General features: G+C 54.2%; 2 protein-coding genes across 3 annotated transcripts; both read left to right on the top strand.

Moving 5' to 3' along the window:
* The first annotated feature begins 7,267 nt into the window (after positions 1-7,267).
* CALHM1 (calcium homeostasis modulator 1) lies at positions 7,268-19,438 on the top strand. Its single transcript, XM_034931420.3, has 3 exons — positions 7,268-8,007; positions 10,457-14,047; positions 16,120-19,438. Exons 1-2 carry the CDS (start codon positions 7,453-7,455, stop codon positions 10,940-10,942), a joined length of 1,041 nt encoding a protein of 346 aa, XP_034787311.1. The 5' UTR covers positions 7,268-7,452; the 3' UTR covers positions 10,943-14,047; positions 16,120-19,438.
* Positions 13,795-19,438, top strand: CALHM2 (calcium homeostasis modulator family member 2). 2 transcript variants are annotated; one of them, XM_008950872.5, is made up of 3 exons: positions 13,795-14,047; positions 16,120-16,832; positions 18,658-19,438. In XM_008950872.5, exons 2-3 carry the CDS (start codon positions 16,278-16,280, stop codon positions 19,072-19,074), a joined length of 972 nt encoding a protein of 323 aa, XP_008949120.1. In that variant the 5' UTR covers positions 13,795-14,047; positions 16,120-16,277; the 3' UTR covers positions 19,075-19,438. The 2 variants fall into 2 exon arrangements, with proteins under 2 accessions (XP_008949120.1, XP_063463946.1); XM_063607876.1 differs by lacking the exon at positions 13,795-14,047 and adding an exon at positions 15,035-15,134.
* Positions 19,439-19,689: the final 251 nt, after the last annotated feature.

Genomic DNA, 19,689 nt, shown 5'->3' with positions numbered 1-19,689 from the left:
CAAAAGTGTCAGTAGCTTAACACAATAAAGATGTATTTCTCACTCAGGCAAAACCTGATGTAGTTAAACAGGGAAGGGAGGTTGAAGAAGGGGGATCTGCCCCACACAGTCGCTTGGGGACCCAGCTGACACTGCCATCTTGTGATGCCACCATCAAAACACATGATATGGCTGGGTACAGTGGCTCACGCCTATAACCCCAGCACTTTGGGGGGCCGAGGCAAGGGAGGATCCATTGAGGCCAGGAGTTGAGACCAGCCTGGGCAACATAGCAAGACCCTATCTCTACAAAAATTACAAAAAAAAAAACCCTAGCTGGGCGTGGTGGTGCACACCTGTAGTCCTAGCTACTTTGGAGGTTGAGACTTAATGATCTTTTGAGTCCACGAGTTCAAGGTTACAGTGAGCTGTGATTGTGCCACTGCACTCCAGTCTGGGAGATGGAGCAAGAACCTGTCTCTAAATAAACAAATAAAAATTTAAAAGACCCACAGTATTTCCGAGAAGCAGGTCCTGAGAAAAGGAAATGAGTGCACATAGCTTATAAGAATGTTGCTTCCGGGGAACCCTGCAAGGAACAGAAGTGATACTGGAGAGGGAAGAAAGCCAACCAAGGGTAGAGCCGCCAGCCAGTTACTACCGTGGGCAACCAGAGCATGATCCGACCGGGGAGCTCGGGGAGAGCACAACACGAGTAACCACTCCCCAGGAACGAGGAGGTGGCATGTCTTCACCAATCTCTGGCTGTCACTGGCTAGGGCACTAGCTGGGCACCTCCAGGTTTCCTTGGGCCAAATGTAAACCCAGTGCCAGAAAAAAAAAGCCCTCAGGCAGACAGTCTGGGCTGTTTTTAGTGAGCAACCTTTAGAAGATAGTGGTGAAAGGCTGGGTGTGATGGCTCAAGACTGTAATTCCAGCACTTTGGGAGGCCGAGGCGGGTGGATCCCTTGAGGTCAAGAGTTTGAGACCAACCTGGCCAACATGGTGAAACCCCATTTCTACTAAAAATACAAAAATTAGCCAGGCGTGGTGGCGGGCACCTGTTGTCCCAGATACTTGAAAGGCTGAGACAAGAGAATCACTTGAACCCAGGAAGCCGAGGTTGCAGTGAGCTGAGATTACACCACTGCACTCCAGCCTTAGCGACAGAGCGAGACTCCATATCAAAAAAAAAAAAAAGAAAGAAGGTAGTGGTGAGGTCTGAGGGGAGTGGGCGGGGCACAGAGGTCTGTTACACCTGGTGTCCAGGGCCACCCTCAGGGAAGAATGGGAAGATGGTAAAGGATGAGGGTAGATTCTGCACCAGAACTCAGGCACAAGGCCCCAGCCTCCCTGGCACAGAGGCTGAGAATTATAAGGGAACACGTGAATGACTTGGTGAGTGCTACCATTTTGCCACAGCATACACCCCCATAGGGTTTGGCTGATGAAGGAGAACGTAGCATTTTATCTTTCTCAGGTAGAGACTTCATACCTCTGATAACCCAGCCTACCAGCACCTGAGATGCCTTGGCAGCCACATTTGCTGTTGGCTCCTGCCTCCTCCACTGCCCCAATCTCTGGATGCACCCCACACTCACACTCTCCTACGCAAATTGGGCATTTTCCTAAAAGTACGGCACCCACTGTCCACAGGAGCCTCCTTTGCATGCTGCTTTTCATGACACCCCTAACTCCTCCAAACCAGAGGGCACTCACCAGCTGTGCCCTCTGGGTGCTTGGACAACAGCCCCAAGGCCAGGAAGCAGGAGGCGAGTGTACATCCCACAGTGGTGACCATGGCTGAGTTTGCCACCATGCTCCAAAATGTGTGTGACATCCTGCTTTTTATTTAGTTAGTCGTGACCTGGGAGTTATAGGGAAGAGATGCAGAAGACTAAGCACTGATAAATGCACCACCGAAGACCCCTACTGAAGTTAAACGGAACCATGGGCCCCCAAGAGTCCACCTCCTAATGTCCAGAACCTGTGAATATGTTACCTTCCATGGCAAAAAGGGCTTTGCAGATGTGATTAAATTATGGATTTTGAGATGAGGAAATGATCCTGGATTAGCCAGGTGGGTCCTGCATGTCCTTATAAAAGAGAGGCAGGGCCCGGCACGGTGGCTCACTCCTGTAATCCTAGCCCTTTGTGAGGCTGAGAGGGGAGGATCACCTGAGGTCAGGGGTTCGAGACAAGCCTGGCCAACATGGTGAAACCCCGTCTCTACTAAAAATACAAAATTAGCCAGGCATGGTGATGCACGCCTGTAGTCCCAGCTACTAGGGAGGGTGAGGCAGGAGAATCACTTGATCCCGGGAGTCGGAGGTTGCAGTGAGCTGAGATCACACCACTGCACTCCAGCCTGGGCGACAGAGTGACTCCATCTCAAAAAAAAAAAAAAAAAAAGAGAGAGAGAGAGAGGTAGGAGGAGGGTGAGAGTCAGAGAAGGAGCTGTGATGAGGGAAGCAGAGGTTGGAGGAATGCGATGTCACAAGCCAGGGAATGTGGGTGTCCTCTACACAGTAGAGAATACGAGGAAATGGATTCTCTTCTAGAGCGTCCAGAAGGAACAGCCTGCCAGCCACTTGATGTTAGTCAGCCAAGATCCATTACAGGCTCCTGACCTCAGAACTACAAGAAAAAAAATTCATGTTGTTTTAAGCCACTGTATTTGTGGACATTTGTTACAGCAGTTAATAGAAAACTAATACAGATTTTGAAAATGCAGTACTGAAGCTCAGGTGCAGAGATGATCACTATTATTATTACAGTGTTGTAAAGATGGCTCATGACCACTCCTTGTGTGCCTGGCGCACTGCGAAACTCTTGACCTGCACAGCTGATTGAATCTTCACAACCACCTGGGAGTCAGGCGCTATCATTCTCCCCATTTCACGGATGAGAACGCCGCAGCACCCAGAGGTTAGATGACTTGCCCAAGGTCCCTGGCTAGTGTGTGGCTGGACTGAGACTTGAACCCAGATCAGTGGTTGGGTTGCTCTTAGCTCTGCGACATGGCTTTTTTTTTTTTTTTTTTTTTTGGGGGAGGGAGTCTTGCTCTGTCGCCCAGGCAGTGGCATGATCTCAGCTCACTGCAATCTCTGCTTCCTGGGTTCGAGCGATTCTCCTGCCTCAGCCTCCTGAGTAGCTGGAATTACAGGTACACACCACCACGCCTGGCTAATTTTTTTTTTTTTTTTTTGTATTTTTAGTAGAGACGGGGTTTCACCATGTTGGTCAGGCTGGTCTCGAACTCCTGACCTCAAATGATCTGCCTGTTTCAGCCTCCCAAAGTGCTGGGATTACAGGTGTGAGCCACTGCACCTGGCCAGCTTCTTGGTAAGAGAAAAATTTGACCATCGAGTGGAAGAAACAAGGAGTGAGCAGGTGGGGCCGGGATGTGGCTTTGGATGGGCAGTGAGGCACGACCGTGTTCCAGGAGAGCAGCAGCGTGAGGGAAGGGTGGTGCCTGGGAGCCCAGGGGTGTCCCTGTGTCCAACAGCTTGGGTCACAGTAACAAAACATACCACAGACAACAAACATTTATTTCTCACAGTTCAGGAGGCTGAAAGTCTGAGATGAGTGTACCTGAGGCTGGGTTCTGCCTTCTCACTGTATCCTTGCGGAGTGGAGGTCCAGGGTCCAGGGTCCCTTCTATAAGGGCACCAATTCCATTCACAAGGGCTCCACCCTCATGGCCTAATCACCTCCCACAGGAGGTGTATCCATGATGGCGTTGATATACAACACTGGGCCACAGTGAGGGAACTAGGAGACATCCATGGGATGCCTGGTGAAAAAAACAAAAAGATTACTATTTCTTTATCTCATATAATTATGATAGGAAAAAATGAAATATAAAGTATTAGGAAAGACTTGTGTAAAACATCCAAATGAAACCTCCTAAACTTCTCAAAATGAGAAACGAGCTTGCTTTCGTGAGCACTTTTTAATATGAGGTGTTTTTTTGCATGAAATGACCACAGGCAATTCCTATTCGAGGCTCTTTATTTATTTATTTATTTATATTTCTGAGACAGAGTCTCGCTCTGTCACCCACACTGGAGTGCAGTGGCATGATCTTGGCTCACTGCAACCTCCATCTCCTGGGTTCAAGTGATTCTCCTGCCTCAGCCTCCCGAGTAGCTGGGATTACAGGTGCCCGCCACCACACCCAGCTAATTTTTGTATTTTTAGTAGAGATGGGGTTTCACCATGTTGGCCAGGCTGGTCTCGAACTCCTGACCTCAGGTGATCCTCCCACCTCGGCTTCCCAGAGTGTTGGGATTATAGGTGTGAGCCACCACACCCAGCCATTTTTGTATTTTTAGTAGAGATGAGGTTTCACCATGTTGGCCAGGCTGGTCTGGAACTCCTGATCTCAAGTGATCCGCCCATCTCGGTGTCCCAATGTGCTAGGATTTCAGGCATGAGCCACACCACTCCCAGCTCATCAGGTCTTTTTTTTTTTTTTTTTTTTTTGAGATATAGGAGTCTCACTCTGTCACCCAGGCTGGTGTGCAATGGCGCGATCTCGGCTCACTGCAACCTCTGTCTCCTGCGTTCAAGCGATACTCCTGCCTCAGACTCCCGAGTAGCTAGGACTACAAGCGTGCGCCACCACGCCCGGCTAAGTTTTTGTATTTTTAGTACAGATGGGGTTTCTTGATCTCCTGACCTTCTGCTCTGCCCACCTCAGCCTCCCAAAGGGCTGGGATTACGGGTGTGAGCCACCGCACCCGCCCTCATGAAGGCTCTTTAATGATGATTTCTTCAAATGTTGAATAAACAACACCCACAAAAAAACTTACCCCAAGTAGGTGATAATTTTTTTTTTGAGACAAGGAAAAAATACAAAAATTAGCCAGGCATGGTGATGCACACCTATAGTCCCAGCTGCTCAGGAGCCTGAAGTGGGAAGATGGCTTGAGTCTGGGAGGTAGAGGTTATAGTGAGCTGAGATCATGCCACTGCACAGCAGGCTGGGTGACAGAGTGAGACCCTGTCTCAAAAAAAAGAATTAACCCTCACTCTTCACTCTCACTGACAACTGTAACACATTTTTTTTTCGGGCATAGAGACTGGGTCTCTGTATGTTGCCCAGGCTGGTCTTAAACTCCTGGGCTCAAGCAATCCTCCCTCCTTGGCCTCCCAAAGTGTTGGGATTACAGCTGTGAGCCACAGTGCCCACCCTGCAACCAAAATTCTTATGATAATGATTGATTGAGAATCTAATCAAACTATCATTATTATTATTATTATTATTTATTTAGAGACAAGGTCTTGCTCTGTCATCCAGACTGGAATGCAGTATTGTGATCATGGCTCACCACAGCCTCAGACTCCTGGGTTCAAGTAATCCTCCCACCTTGGCCTCCCAAAAGTGCTGGGATTACAGGTTTAAGCCACTGTGCCCAGCCTCAAGTATTTTAAAATAACACTGCGCTTAGAATTTGCAGAATGTGTATATGTGGTTAGAGCAGGCAGTATGGGCACTACTAGAAAGGCACATTATCTACAAACAGGGAGCTGTGTGCAATATACAAGACAGAATTCCAGGTGGCCCCCTGAAACCACTCCTCCTGGTTTCCTGGACCACCCCAAGCGCACCCCAGCTCTGGCATCAGCTCACACCTGCTGTTGGCCATGCACGCAAACACTGCAGGAGACGTGCAGGGTAGGTCGCCTCCATCACTGGACCTCCCTCATCCTGCCATCCATCTATAGTGTTCCCTGGGGAGCCTCTGCAAGGGTCTTCCAGAGGCTACCAGCCTGGGGGCTCCATTTGCCCCAAGCCCAGCCTGACAGCAAGAGGAGCAACATCCTTCCCCACTGTATCCTATTGGTGACACTCCAGCATCTCCACCCAGACCAGCAGAACAGGAGCCTGATTCGCCCAGAAGAGAAAGGCCAAAAAACATTTCCTGACCCCTCCTCCACCCCCCACTCCCAGCCCCACGAGAGGGCTAGCCTGGGTTCCAGTCCCACTCCTCCACCTACAAGTTGGGTAACTCTCAGCTGATAACTTAACCTCTCCAAGCCTCAGTCCCCATCTCTGTAAAATGGGGATGGCAGTACCTGTCCCATAGGATTGTACGAAGGTTACACAGGCAATGCATGTAAGTGCCTGCCATGGGGCTCCACCCAGGGCAAGCCTGGGTCAATGCTGGTTCTGGTCAGTGATACAGAGACCCTCAGACACAAAGACCACTAACGTGGTCACACACACACATGGATACACAGATGCAGAGGCCCAAAGGCACAGTGAGTTCACGTGTGGGCACACACATGGGGAGGCACAGATCTGTGGGCCCCATGGGGATGTCCTGGCCAGGCTCTGTCTCAGCCCCAGACCCCACCCCTTTCCCCAGACAGGAGCCCCCCGGCTGGAGCTGGATCTGACCTGCCCTTGGGAGGTCAGGGAGAGCCCTGGGCATCAGAGCGAGCATGCTCAGCTCCTCCTCTTTGATGTGTCTGTGGAGGAGGGCTGGCCAGGTTTCTGCAGGCACTCTGGAGGCCCAAACTCCAGGCATGAAACCCCATCACCCCACCCATTTAATTTTTTCACTCCCTTGCTGTCAGCATGCAGACCCCTTTATTTTTTGATTGGGGAAGTAGAGGTCAGAGGTGGAGCCAGGAAAGGGTTTGCCATCCACAGCCCACAAACACACAGGCACACCCACAGAGACACAGGCAGGCTGACACAAGGACCCCTGCAGCACACTCATAGGCCACAGCCCCTGCCCAGGCAACTTATCAAATTCAAGTCCTCTGCCAGCAAATCCAGGATGTTTCATTCTATGCCACGTCCACATTAGCACCATCCCCCGCACCACCACTGCCATCCCCTCTGTGGCTAGTATCCCCACGACCACCAGCAGCACCCTCACTGCAGCCACCACCACCGCAGCACCACACCGTCATCGGGGAACTGATGGAGGAGCCCTCTAGGATTCTGATACAGCATGGAGGAGACCCCCCAGTGGGAAGGGCAAAAGGAGGGCGATGAGCTTCCTAGGAGCCCAGAAGACAAGGTCCAGGACCTCAGGCCCCTGCAGCAGCCCTGGACTCTCCAAACTCCAGCCCTGCTGGAGACAGTGTCTTCCCAATCTGTGTCTGAGCCTTCTCTCCCGCCCCTCCCTCCCTCCCTCCCACACCCACAGAAAGCTGGTCTCTAGCAGGCGCTAGCGCCGGAGGTGGAGGCGGCTGCAGAGAGAGAGAAGCCCAGGAGGGAGGGGCACAGCCCTGGCTGAACCCACAGGATTGGTCAATCTGCACCCTCTCAGCCAGCACCTGACTAAATATTCCTCAAAGCGACAGTGACCTCAGCCTCTGCTCTGAGCTCTGCTGGTCCCAGCCAGGAGAGCCCGAGTCATGAGGTGGGCACCCAGTGGGCAGGGTGGGCAGCAGGGGCCCTCTTGGAGGCAGCAGTGAGTTGGGAAGAGGAGGTCGGGCCCCACAGGGGGCATGATGGACAAGTTCCGGATGATCTTCCAGTTCCTGCAGTCCAACCAGGAGTCCTTCATGAACGGCATCTGTGGCATCATGGCCCTGGCCAGTGCCCAGATGTACTCGGCCTTCGACTTCAACTGCCCCTGCCTGCCGGGCTACAATGCGGCCTACAGCGCGGGCATCCTGCTGGCGCCACCCCTGGTGCTCTTTCTGCTTGGCCTGGTCATGAACAACAACGTGTCCATGCTGGCCGAAGAGTGGAAGCGGCCGCCGGGCCGCCGGGCCAAGGACCCCGCTGTGTTGCGCTACATGTTCTGCTCCATGGCCCAGCGCGCCCTCATCGCGCCTGTCGTCTGGGTGGCCGTCACGCTACTCGACGGCAAATGCTTCCTCTGTGCCTTCTGCACTGCCGTGCCCGTGAGCGCACTGGGCAACGGCAGCCTGGCACCCGGCCTTCCTGCCCCCGAGCTCGCCCGCCTGCTGGCCCGGGTGCCCTGCCCTGAGATCTACGATGGCGACTGGCTGCTGGCCCGAGAGGTGGCCGTGCGTTACCTCCGCTGCATCTCCCAGGTGAGGGGCCGCATGGCTTCACGCTGGCTCTTCCTGGCAGATCAAGGTCCCTCTAGGAGGGCCCTATCCCCCTACCTCTCAAAATGGGGCCTCTGCTCAGGTGGAGCTCCGAGGTGTGGGGGGCATCTTCCCAACTGAGGCTGAAGGCAGAGCCACGCATCTGCCCTCAGCCCAGGGCCATCCGGAGAACGTGCTTTGGCTCCCTCTGTCCAGAGGCTCCTGGTGAGTGGGCCTGACCCCTGTCCTGAGGTCCCCAGAGTGGACCTGCATCCCCATCCTGATCTCTGAGCTTGGAAGCTGGAGGAATTTGCATGCTTTCCCTCTTCCGGGCCTCAGCAGTGGTGAGGCCAGTGGGTGGGTAGGCCATTTGGGTACATTTCCCTAGCAAATGCCCCCATCTGGTGCTTCCCTGCTGGGGAGTGGGAGCTGAGGACCAGGGTGTCCTGGAAGGGAGTGCATGGGTGAGAGAGAGGAGGCCCTGTTGGGATGTGATGGAAAGGCAGTTTGGAGAGACCACTGACGGGTCAGCCAGAGTGAGGGTCCTCCCCAGCCCTACTCCCACATCCTCTGCCCCTCCATGCTCACCCATCCAAGCCTCTCGGGCCTTCTCCAACCCAGTCAGTGCCGTGTGGGGAGGACCACCCAGGCAGCCTGCCCTCACAGCTGGCAGACCAGGTGCTGTCAGGGCGAGGGGCCGGGGCCAGCCTGCTCTGCAAGGACTGGAGAAACGTGCACACTCTGCCCTGGCAAGTCCAGACACCCCTGGCTTCCCACTCTAGCAGGGGCCTCTCTCCCGGGAGGCCTCTGTCACCACCCAGATGGTCCTGGTGAATGTCATGCTCTAAGCACCCCGACTGAACTCTACTTCCCTCTCCTCCCTAACCTGTGCCTCCTCTCCTGTGGGCACTCATCCCATCGTCCCCGGCCTCAGGGCCTTGGCAGCTGTCATTCCACCTGACCTTTAAGCCACCACATCATAAGCTGAGAGGGCCCCAGAGGCCACAGGCTGCCTGGCCTATACGCGTTTCATTTGGCCTTCAGAGACTGAATTCTAGATTCAACTTTAGAATTTCTTGGCATCTTCTAAAAACCAGAATGGGCCGGGTACAATGTGCCTCATGTCTGTAATCCCAGCACTTTGGGAGGCCAAGGCAAGAAGATTGCTAGAGCCCAGGAGTTCAAGACCAGCCTAGGGAATATAGTGAGACCCTGTCTCCAAAAAAGAAAAGAAAAGAAAAAAATTAGCCAGGCTTGGTGGCACACGCCTGTAGTCCCAGCTACACAGGAAGCTGAAGTGAGAGGATTGCTTGAGCCTGGGAGGTCAAGGCTGCAGTGAAATGTAATTGTGCCACTGCACTCTGGCTTGGGTAACGGAGTAAGACCTGTCTCAAAACAAAAAAGTAAATAAGATTAAAATAAAAATCGGAATTTTTCACATAAAAATCAGATTTTCAAGTTGGAAATCCAGAAAATCCAGCCCCACCAGGCCCGCGTGTACTCCTGGAACAGGCTGGGGTGCCCCCAGCCTGTGCACATGCTCAGTGGCTCCCCACCCCGTGTGCTCTGTCACGGCCTGCCTGGCCCCATAGTCATCTGGGCTTGCCCTCAGCCCCAGTCCTGATCTGCCCAAGTGCTTCTCTGTGCGGCTGGGGCCTAACCCTGAAGCGTGGGCCAGGGGAGCATCCTGCCCCGTGCCCTGCAGTGAGGTGACAGAGCAGAGCTGGAACCAAGCGCAGGGTGCTCTTCAGCACGGAGTTTGATTTCTTGCCTGATTCGCCTCTATGACCCCTGAAGGCCCAGCTCAGAAACGACACAGAGGAGGTGCTCACTTGGCACTGGTGACAATACTAGGAGCCAAAGGAGAGGTTCAGGACTCAGAGGAAAATGGGCCACTATGGCCTGGGGAGATCAAGGAAGGCTTCCTGAAAGAAGAGGCACAGTAAGTAAGTGAGGGCCTATTGGCACAACAGTAATGGTTAATAGTCACTGAGCACTGGGTACCAGGCATTGCACTAAGCTTATCACACTCAGTCCTCACAACAACACTCTGAGATAGGTGCTACCACCAGCTGCTTTATAGGTGTGGAAACTGAGGCACAGAGAAGTTGAGTGCTTTGCTCCTGGTCAACTAGTAAATAGTGGAGACAGCATTCAAACCCAAGCAGCCTAACTCCAGGGTCTGCCCACTTAACTCCTGGGCCCTGGGTGCCCCGCCAGCATGGTGGGTGCTTTACCCACGTGATCTTCTTTCCATGAGGTGCACCTATCTCCATTATTTCAATTTCTATGCCCATTTTACAGATGAGGAAATGGAGGCCAAGAGGCAAGCTCACTTGCCCAATTTGTGCTCTTTGCCCTAGAGGCACTGGCATAGAGAGTGCTTTGGGAGTCTGAACAGGCTCGGAGGCCCAAGGACAGTGCCCCGTGACTCTCTCTCATCTTCCCACAGGCGCTGGGCTGGTCCTTCGTGCTGCTGACCACTCTGCTGGCATTCGTGGTGCGCTCTGTGCGGCCCTGCTTCACGCAGGCCGCCTTCCTCAAGAGCAAGTACTGGTCCCACTATATCGACATCGAGCGCAAGCTCTTCGACGAGACGTGCACGGAGCACGCCAAAGCCTTTGCCAAGGTCTGCATCCAGCAGTTCTTCGAGGCCATGAACCATGACCTGGAGCTGGGTCACACCCACGGGACACTGGCCACGGCCCCTGCTTCCGCAGCTGCCCCCACGACCCCCGATGGTGCGGAGGAGGAAAGGGAGAAGCTGCGTGGCATCACGGATCAAGGCACCATGAACAGGCTGCTCACGAGCTGGCACAAATGCAAACCGCCTCTGCGGCTGGGCCAGGAGGAGCCACCGCTGATGGGCAACGGCTGGGCTGGGGGTGGGCCCCGGCCTCCGCGTAAGGAGGTGGCCACCTACTTCAGCAAAGTGTGAGGCGTGGCCAGCTGAAGAGGCAGGAATGGGGATCTGAGCCCACAGCCCCTCCAACCCCCAAACCAGGTGGAAAAAGGAAGGGTTTCAGTGCTGGGCAGTACTCCCCTAGGCAGATCCACACTCCCTAGCACTCGCCTGCCCATTGGAGGCAGGAAATTTGGAGCTGGAAGGGGATCTGATGCCTTCAGGTGTGACACTGCCCTGGATGGCCCTAGGGCAGTGGGCCCATGAGCAGTATTAGTCTAAAGGGGTCGGAACTGTCATGGCACGTACAGGGACCGATGGCTCCCCTCTGCCCAGCCCTTCCCAGGCTGATGTTCACCGTCTCCTCCCAGGTTCAACAGACATCCCTGCCCCAGGGTCCACCCTCATCTGTGGCTGTTCAGTACCTCTCTTCCTTTATGCTCCGGGCTCGGGGAGTGGGAATCATCAGGCGTCTCATGAAGTGGGAGCCCTCTGATTTGGGCAAGCGTGTCGTAGGTGAGACTGGGTGTGCCGGGGCAGGTCCATAAGGACATGACACACAGCCTACCTGGTGTGACACACCTGAGGTGACAGGCGATGAGACAAGATGTCAGAAGCTAGGTTCACATGGAAGAGGCCAGAGTGTGTGGTCACCATGGGGGTCATGTGACAATTGTCCAGGTGGACTGCGTGTTTATTTAGCACAAACCAAGCACAAAAGTCCTCCTGTAGAGGGGTCTTTGAAAAACCACCTTAATACCCCCGTAACATCCAGGTCTCCAGGGGAAATCAGACCATCCCCAAGGCTTGAGAAGTTAGACACAGAAGCTGAAGTCTCTCCATTTTTCTCAAAGACCCCACCTCTTGGGGATGGAGTTCTAAGAGGCTAAGAAGAGCTCCAAGGCTCTAGCCCAGGTGGGATGAGGGTGGAGGAGAGCAGTGTAAAGAGAAAGCAGCTCAGATTCCAGAGTGAGACAGAACTGGGTCAAATGGTGTCTCTACCACTCACAAACCCTGTCCCTGGGCCAGCTGCATCACTGCCTGTGCCTTCGTTTCTTCATCTATACAATGAGGATGAGGCCCCCCCGGCCCGCCATCATGGGGTTGCTGTGTGTAAAAGCACATGGCACATAGTAGGCACCCAGCACAGGGTGGCTAATGTATTTGTTGATTTCTGAACCTAAGGACTTCCTTCCTCCTCCCCTGGGCAGGGATGAGACAGCAACACAAACACTTGAGCTTCCATCTTGTTGAGGAGGAAACAGAGGTACAGATAGGTTTCTCAGCACTGCCCTCAGCTCTGAGACGTAAGTCCCAAGCATCTAAGGATTCATTTTGATCTTGACATGATTCCATCCTTTTTTATCCATCCTTCCCTCTATTCCCACTTCTGGGGTCCAGTTTCCCTCCTCTTAATTATTTGGGAGGAGTTGCTCAGATCTTTGTGGGCCAAGGTGGGCTGGGAGGGCTCTTCCAGGAGGTAGGAGTTGGTATGGGCCCTGAAGTCAGGGAGGATTAGGATGAGCAAAAAACAAGGTGTATGTTGGTGGGCGGCAGCACTTCCAGTGGGAAGAGAAGGCCTGGAGGAATCAGGAGGTACAAATGTGAAGGAGAGCAAAGCTTTGGGTCAGGCACACCTGAGTTCAAATACCAGCACTGCAGGACTTGTGGCCAGTCACCCAGCCACTCTAAGCCTCAGTGTGTCTGTCTATAAAATGGATATTAGAAGACCTGCTTGGCCAGGCGGAGTGGCTCATGCCTGTAATCCCAGCACTTGGGAGGCCAAGGAGGGAGGATCACTTGAGCCTGGGAGTTGGAGACCAGCCTGGGCAACATAGCAAGACTCTGTCTCTGTAAAGTAATAATAATAATAATAAGAAGAAGAAGAATAAAGAGAAGATTTATAATTTTTTTTAAATGAAAAAATTATTTTTTAAAAAAGACCTGATTTTCAGGATTGTGGTAAGGATAGAGGAAGATAACTTTTAGGGAAGGATCTGGGACTGTGTTTAGCACATGCTGGGATCTGAAACAAACAAATAAACAAGCAGAACTTGGTACCTTTTCTTTCCTTCGTACTATGGTCAAGCCCAGCTTAGGGAGGCCAGCGGGTCACTCGGCAGCTCCACCATGAGGGAACCACGAGCACTGCAGAGCTGACAGACGTCGGGGGTCCTCTCCCTCCATGCTAAGGGTCATCTAGCCTGTCCGTAGACTCTCCTGTGCAGCATTCCTGACCCGTGACGCTTCAGCCCGCATCTTGACCACTTTTAGATACAGGCTGGGCAGCTCTGATTATTACACAGGGCTTCCTTCAGAAACCTGCCTCCTTGTAACTTTCACCCACCAGTTGGAGCTCTGCCTGCAGGACCCGGAGAATCCCTAGGCTCCTGAATTCAATCCTCAGCCCTCCAGGGATCCAAAGCAGGTCCCGGGGAGTTAGCTGACTATGGGTGAAAGAGTCAGCATTGGGGATGGTTTGTCCAGTCAATGGACAACTCTGAGGGAGAAGGGCCAGTAGAGGGTGGGGCCCTGGCCCTGAGCATCCTGCAGGGCTCAGCGCGGGCCTGACGACACCCTCCCTTGACCCTCGCGGGGTCTCCTTCGGTAGCTTCTGCCCAGCGGGGGTCAAGTACGTGGGGTGCTCTTGAAACTGTCATGGGGGGCAGGTCTGGGTCAGATCTCCCCAATGCCTCCACATCCCCACGTGGCCCTCCCGACTGGTCCCATTGGTGTGGAGCATGGCCGGGTCCGGGTCTGGGCCGAGGGCGGAGGGCCAGCACCGCCCAGGGACGGCGAGCAGCGGGTCGGTGGGACGCGCAGCAGCTGCAGAACAGGCACCTCAACTTCCTCTCGGCTCCTCTCCTCTCGCGCCGCCCTCGGGGCCCGCCCTCATCTGCTTGGTGGCGCCGGGAGGCTGTTTTTCCACTCACTGGCGCGCAGACTCCATCCCACTGTTTTCTTCTCTCTTTTCTGGAGTTAGATTAGTCTGAAGCCGCCACCAGCCCCAGGCCCCCGTGCAGAAGAAAAGCGGGAGGGAACGGCAGAGGCCGCCGCTGCCCTGCACCGCCCTCCTGGAGGCCACTTGGAGAGTCCGGCCCCGAGGAGGCCATGGCCACAAGTGCCCACAGCTGGCCCCAGGTAAGGAAGGGGCCCTCCCTGGGGTGTGCCAGGTGTCAGCGGAGCATGGTGGGGCCGGTCCCACGCTGCCCAGAGGGAGAGAGGCCCCTAGCTGAGGTTCCCTCCACCCGGTTGAACAGGGAGCAGTCCTGCCCCTCCCCGAGCCGCCAGTCTCCTGTCGTCACTGATGTTGGAGGAGGTCCCACTGGGGGTCTGGATGTGACCCATCCTTGGCCTGGGGGCAGTGGTCTCAGAAGATGGCCTGGCCCATCCTCTGCTCACCACCCACCCTGTGCAGGTATCTTGTACCCCACTTTGAGCCAGTTTATGAACCCAGGGCCTCCACAGGGAGCTAATTAGGAGCCTAGAAGCCAAGAAGGGAAAAGGATGGGGCAAAGGGGGCTGACTTTAACCCATTCATCCCCAGCAGTGATGCAAACTGCCTTTCCCAGGAAGTTAGGCTGGAAGCTCCAGGCTGTGAAGTGGGGGAAGAATCAGACTCCTCCTCCTCCTCCTCCTCCTCCTCCTCCTCCTCCTCCTCCTCCTCCTCTTGTTCCTCCTGGTCCTCCTCCTCCAGCTTCTCCTTTTCTTGGAGTCTGCATGGCCACATGGCTCTGCCTGAGCCCATCCGGCAGCCTTCCTTGGCAGGGACGGAAGGGGTGATCTAGAAGGGGTGATCCCTCCATGAAGCATGGAAGGGAACAGGGCCAGGTCTGTGTCTGGCGCCCACCCCATCCCTCCACTCCCTGGCTTCCTCTGGCCTGGGGAGTTTTGTTTTTCACCCTCCAGATGGGGAGGACATGGGCCACACCCTGGCCTGTCTCTCAGGCTTGTGTGGGTGGAGGCTGGGAAGGGAGTTGGACTAAACTTCGCTGTTGCCCGAGGCCATGGCCACTTCCCGGCAGGTTGCCAGCGTCGCTACAGCCCAGACCAAGGCAGAATAATCTCCGGATGAGCTGGTGGCACCGCTGAGCCTTTGGTCTCACCAGGGCTTCCTGTTGCTGGCAGGCGGGGTGGAGCGGGGCTGCTGGGAGGCTGCTGGATAGGAGAGGGGTCACGGCTGCGGAAGAGGAGGTTCTTCAGGATACTCGTGGATGGACACGGCAAGGTCAGTAGGAGACAGAAAAAAAGAGGGTTCACTTAGTGCAGAATCACCCTTATCCACTTCCCAAGTCTCCTTAGGTTGTGGTTAGAGGTCCTGCTGTGGCACCTCTGTATTTCTTTGGCCTCAGCAAGGCACTTTATCCTCTTCAGTTCTCAGTTCCCTGATCTTTGCAGGCAGGAGAATCGTCCCCACCCCAAAGACAAGACAGGGTGGAAGAGATGGAGAGTTTCACGCAGAGCACAATCAGGGATCTTTTATTCTTTTCTTTCCCTCCAACATCCCTAGGAAAGAGCAAGGCTCAGGATGATTTATCCTCTTTTCACTGATGAGGAATCTGAGGCCCAGAGAACAGTCATGAAGTGTGATCAGACCCTGAGGTCTCCAAAAAGATAATGTCCTTGCGAACTCCAGGGATTCTGGCATCTTGCTGTACCCACCCCAGCCCACACGGCAGGATCCTATCCAAGTCCCTTATCCACCCGGACACTCACTCTATAGCTTTTACACCCTCAAGGCTGAGACCCTAAGGACACACCCTGGATCCAAGGAGTCCCTGGCCCCTCTGCTAATATGCGCCACCTGGACTCCCAGAGGGAAAGCCGGTCAGCACCCCACATGCATTAGCACCATGGGCCACCCCCAAGCCCTACCCCAGGAGAAGCTCATGGTGGCAAAAAGAACCTAAGCATTTGAGGCAGGTCACCCAAGCTTGAATCTCAGTCTGCCTCTCATCTGTGACCCTGGCGAGCCACTCGTCCTCAGGAAGCCTTCACTTTCCCTAGTGCATGGCGGGCACACAGCTCAACGTGGGACTGTGAGGATGGGAAATGAGGGGTGCCATGCGCCCTGGAGGAACTCAGTGCACAGTGGCAACTGTCACTTCCCTGGGGCCCTGCGGTCCTTCCTTTCTCCCCAGCCTGTCCACACTAGCATCTTCCTCAACTCCTGGTTTTCAGAGGGAAACACTTATCGGTCATCTGCTCCACAGGAAACACCAGGCCAACCACAGCTGGGGATAAAATAGCACAACCACACCCTGCCGTCCAGCGCCTCCCATCCTGTGCCCCTTCCTAGTACCACCAGCAACCATCAATCCCGTCTCCTCCTGCCTCCTCTCCTGCAATCCACCCCGCCACGACTATCGCCATGGCAGCCCTGATCGCAGAGAACTTCCGCTTCCTGTCACTTTTCTTCAAGAGCAAGGATGTGATGATTTTCAACGGCCTGGTGGCACTGGGCACGGTGGGCAGCCAGGAGCTGTTCTCTGTGGTGGCCTTCCACTGCCCCTGCTCGCCGGCCCGGAACTACCTGTACGGGCTGGCAGCCATCGGCGTGCCCGCCCTGGTGCTCTTCATCATTGGCATCATCCTCAACAACCACACCTGGAATCTCGTGGCCGAGTGCCAGCACCGGAGGACCAAGAACTGCTCCGCCGCCCCCACCTTCCTCCTTCTAAGCTCCATCCTGGGACGTGCGGCTGTGGCCCCTGTCACCTGGTCTGTCATCTCCCTGCTGCGTGGTGAGGCTTATGTCTGTGCTCTCAGTGAGTTCGTGGACCCTTCCTCACTCACGGCCAGGGAAGAGCACTTCCCATCAGCCCATGCCACTGAAATCCTGGCCAGGTTCCCCTGCAAGGAGAACCCTGACAACCTGTCAGACTTCCGGGAGGAGGTCAGCCGCAGGCTCAGGTATGAGTCCCAGGTAAGGAGCTGTGCAAAGGGAAGCTCCTCTTCCCCAGTGGTGGCTGGTGAGAGGTCCGGGGATGGCCTAGTGCTAAAGCTGGGGTTGGTCCTCAGGGGCTGAGGTCTGTGGGAAAGCACTAGTGTTAGGTATCAGGGCTGGTTAACTGGTGCATGGTGGGGCAAGGGCCAATTCCAGACACAAATAAGAGAGAGTTTTATCAATTTTTTTTTTTTTACTGTAAATCTCACTTGTATATGACCAAATTAGTTTTAAACATTAAAGGAACATTCTTCTGGCTCAGTCTGGGCCTTAATTGCAATCACAGATAAGCCTCTTACCCCAGCCAGATTGAGCATGGGCCCTTGACAGTGGAGTGTGGCTGGCTCTGGGGATGAACACATTCCTATCCCAGGAAGGGCCCAGCCAAGCACTGAGTCAGCCTCAAGTGTTGCTGACCTAAGGAGAGTCCCTTGGGTCAGGATGGAGTGTTGAGTCAGGAAGATGCAGTTGCCGTCCTGAGCCTTAGCTGGGCTCTGAAGGAGAGGAGGTTGGTCAAGGGACAGAGGGCAAGGGAAGAGAACTGGGAAGTAGCAGAAAATCTCAGCTGCAAGTGTTAACTTAGAGAAGCAGGGGGTGAGGGAGAGACAGGAAGGAGAACAAGTTTTCTTTTTTTTCTTTTTTTTTTTTTTTGAGACAGAGTCTCACTCTTCTTGCCAGGCTGGAGTGCAGTGGCACGATCTTGGCTTACCACAGCCTCCGCCTCCTGGGTTCAAGCAATTCTCCTGCCTCAGCCTCCCGAGTAGCTGGGATTACAGGCACACAGCCACCACATCCACCTAATTTTTGTATTTTTAGTAGAGATGGGGTTTTGCCATGTTGGCCAGGCTGGTCTCAAACTCCTGACCTCAAGGGAGCACAGATTTTCTAAAAGGTTTCTTCTCTAGGTAAATAAGAAATGTAAACAGAGGCTGGGCAGTGGCTCACACCTGTAATCCCGGGACTTTGGGAGGCCAAGGCAGGTGGATCACTGGAGGTCAGGAGTTCGAGACCAGCCTGGCCAATATGGTGAAACCCTTTCTCTACTAAAAATACAAAAATTAGCCAGACGTGGTGGTGGGCACCTGTAATCTCAGCTACTTGGGAGGCTGAGGCAGGAGAATTGCTTGAACCCGGAAGGTGGAGGTTGCAGTGAGCCAAGATCACGCCACTGTACTCCAGCCTGGGCGACAGAGCAAGACTCCATCTCAAACAAAACACAACAAAAAAAAAAAAAGAAAAAGAAAAAGAAAAAGAAACCTAAAGAGAGAAAAGGCTGGAGATAGCACCAGAGCTGGAAGATGGTAGACAAAGAAATGATACTTATTTGCTGCTGATCAAATGCCCCCAGATCTCTGTACAGGAGCAAGTGGTGAAACAAGGATGACCTTGCCTGTCCTTGCCCTCCAAGCATTTCAGACAAGCACATGTGTGACCTCCAAACAAGGCAGATGGTGATGAGAGGAACCAGGCCACGGGAGATTCAGAAAAGGCACAAGTGCTCCCAGAGGGGCCTTTGAAGCCTTCCCAGAGGTGCACTGAGCTGAGCCTGGCAGGTTGAGCTGGGTTTTGATGGCCTGAGATGATAGCAGGGGAAGGAGATGCTCTTAAAGTTGCAGGGGTGGCAGCAGAAAACACAGACTAAGTCTAAGCGCAAGTAGAGTGTGAGTTAAAGGGGGTAAGGAAACGATGGAATCACAGCCACAATCTCTTACCCAAGCGGAACTTGCTCCTTTTCCATTCGCTCTGGGGGGTAGGGCTTAGGCAGTTACTCACCCCTCCTGAACTGTGCCCATTCTCTGGCCAGCTCTTTGGATGGCTGCTCATCGGCGTGGTGGCCATCCTGGTGTTCCTGACCAAGTGCCTCAAGCATTACTGCTCACCACTCAGCTACCGCCAGGAGGCCTACTGGGCGCAGTACCGCGCCAATGAGGACCAGCTGTTCCAGCGCACGGCCGAGGTGCACTCTCGGGTGCTCGCTGCCAACAATGTGCGCCGCTTCTTTGGCTTTGTGGCACTCAACAAAGATGATGAGGAACTGGTTGCCAACTTCCCAGTGGAAGGCACGCAGCCACGGCCACAGTGGAATGCCATCACCGGCGTCTACTTGTACCGTGAGAACCAGGGCCTCCCACTCTACAGCCGCCTGCACAAGTGGGCCCAGGGTCTGGCAGGCAACGGCGCGGCCCCTGACAACGTGGAGATGGCCCTGCTCCCCTCCTAAGGAGCTGCTTCCCATGCTCTTTGTAAATGGCACTACTTGGTCCCAAACTGAACCCCACTGCTTGCTCACATCCATATCAGAAGGGGATTTTTAAAAAACTGTTATCTTCTTGGCCAGGGGAAAGGACCACAAGGCAATCTGGGGTGTGGACAGACCCAGTAGACAATGGAAGCCCCAGCCAGCAGGGCCAGGTGACAGTGAAGCTCACCAGTGGGCTCCTTTATGGTACTCTATGCAGTTAACGTGTCTAGCTGCATAGGGACACCCAGCACAGCAGTGCACCACTGGGAAGTGGCCTCCAGTGCAGCCTCTGGCCTTATTTTATATATTTACATTTTTGATAAAGTTTTTCTTACTAAAAGGACTAGCCTGGTGTCTGTGTGATTGAATGGGCATGCCACAGCAGGCTGATGGTCATAGGGCCAGGCCCAAATCCTATGCCGTGTTAGGGAAGGGGACAGGACTAAAATGGCCCACGGGGTGGCAGGGAGGGTGCAGTGAGTGCCAGGGGTTCAACACAGGGGAAGGCTCTGGGGCTGATGATCTCTTTGCAGTTGGGTTCTATTATCTGATTTGGTGTGGGGAAGAGATGAAGCCTGGCCTTTCTCAGAAGGA

This window comes from Pan paniscus, chromosome 8 (genome assembly GCF_029289425.2).
Source record: "Pan paniscus chromosome 8, NHGRI_mPanPan1-v2.0_pri, whole genome shotgun sequence".
NCBI lineage: Eukaryota > Metazoa > Chordata > Mammalia > Primates > Hominidae > Pan > Pan paniscus.
The sequence above is the reverse complement of the archived record's forward strand: the minus strand, read 5'-3'. Positions and strand labels throughout refer to the sequence as shown.

Bases quoted from the DNA above. Each gene is read 5' to 3' on its own strand.
- CALHM1 (XM_034931420.3), top strand. From the start codon at position 7,453: ATGATGGACAAGTTCCGGATGATCTTCCAGTTCCTGCAGTCCAACCAG. The intron at 8,008-10,456 runs GTGAGGGGCCGC...ATCTTCCCACAG, and splicing joins ACCTCCGCTGCATCTCCCAG to GCGCTGGGCTGGTCCTTCGT.
- CALHM2 (XM_008950872.5), top strand. From the start codon at position 16,278: ATGGCAGCCCTGATCGCAGAGAACTTCCGCTTCCTGTCACTTTTCTTC. The intron at 16,833-18,657 runs GTAAGGAGCTGT...TTCTCTGGCCAG, and splicing joins GGCTCAGGTATGAGTCCCAG to CTCTTTGGATGGCTGCTCAT.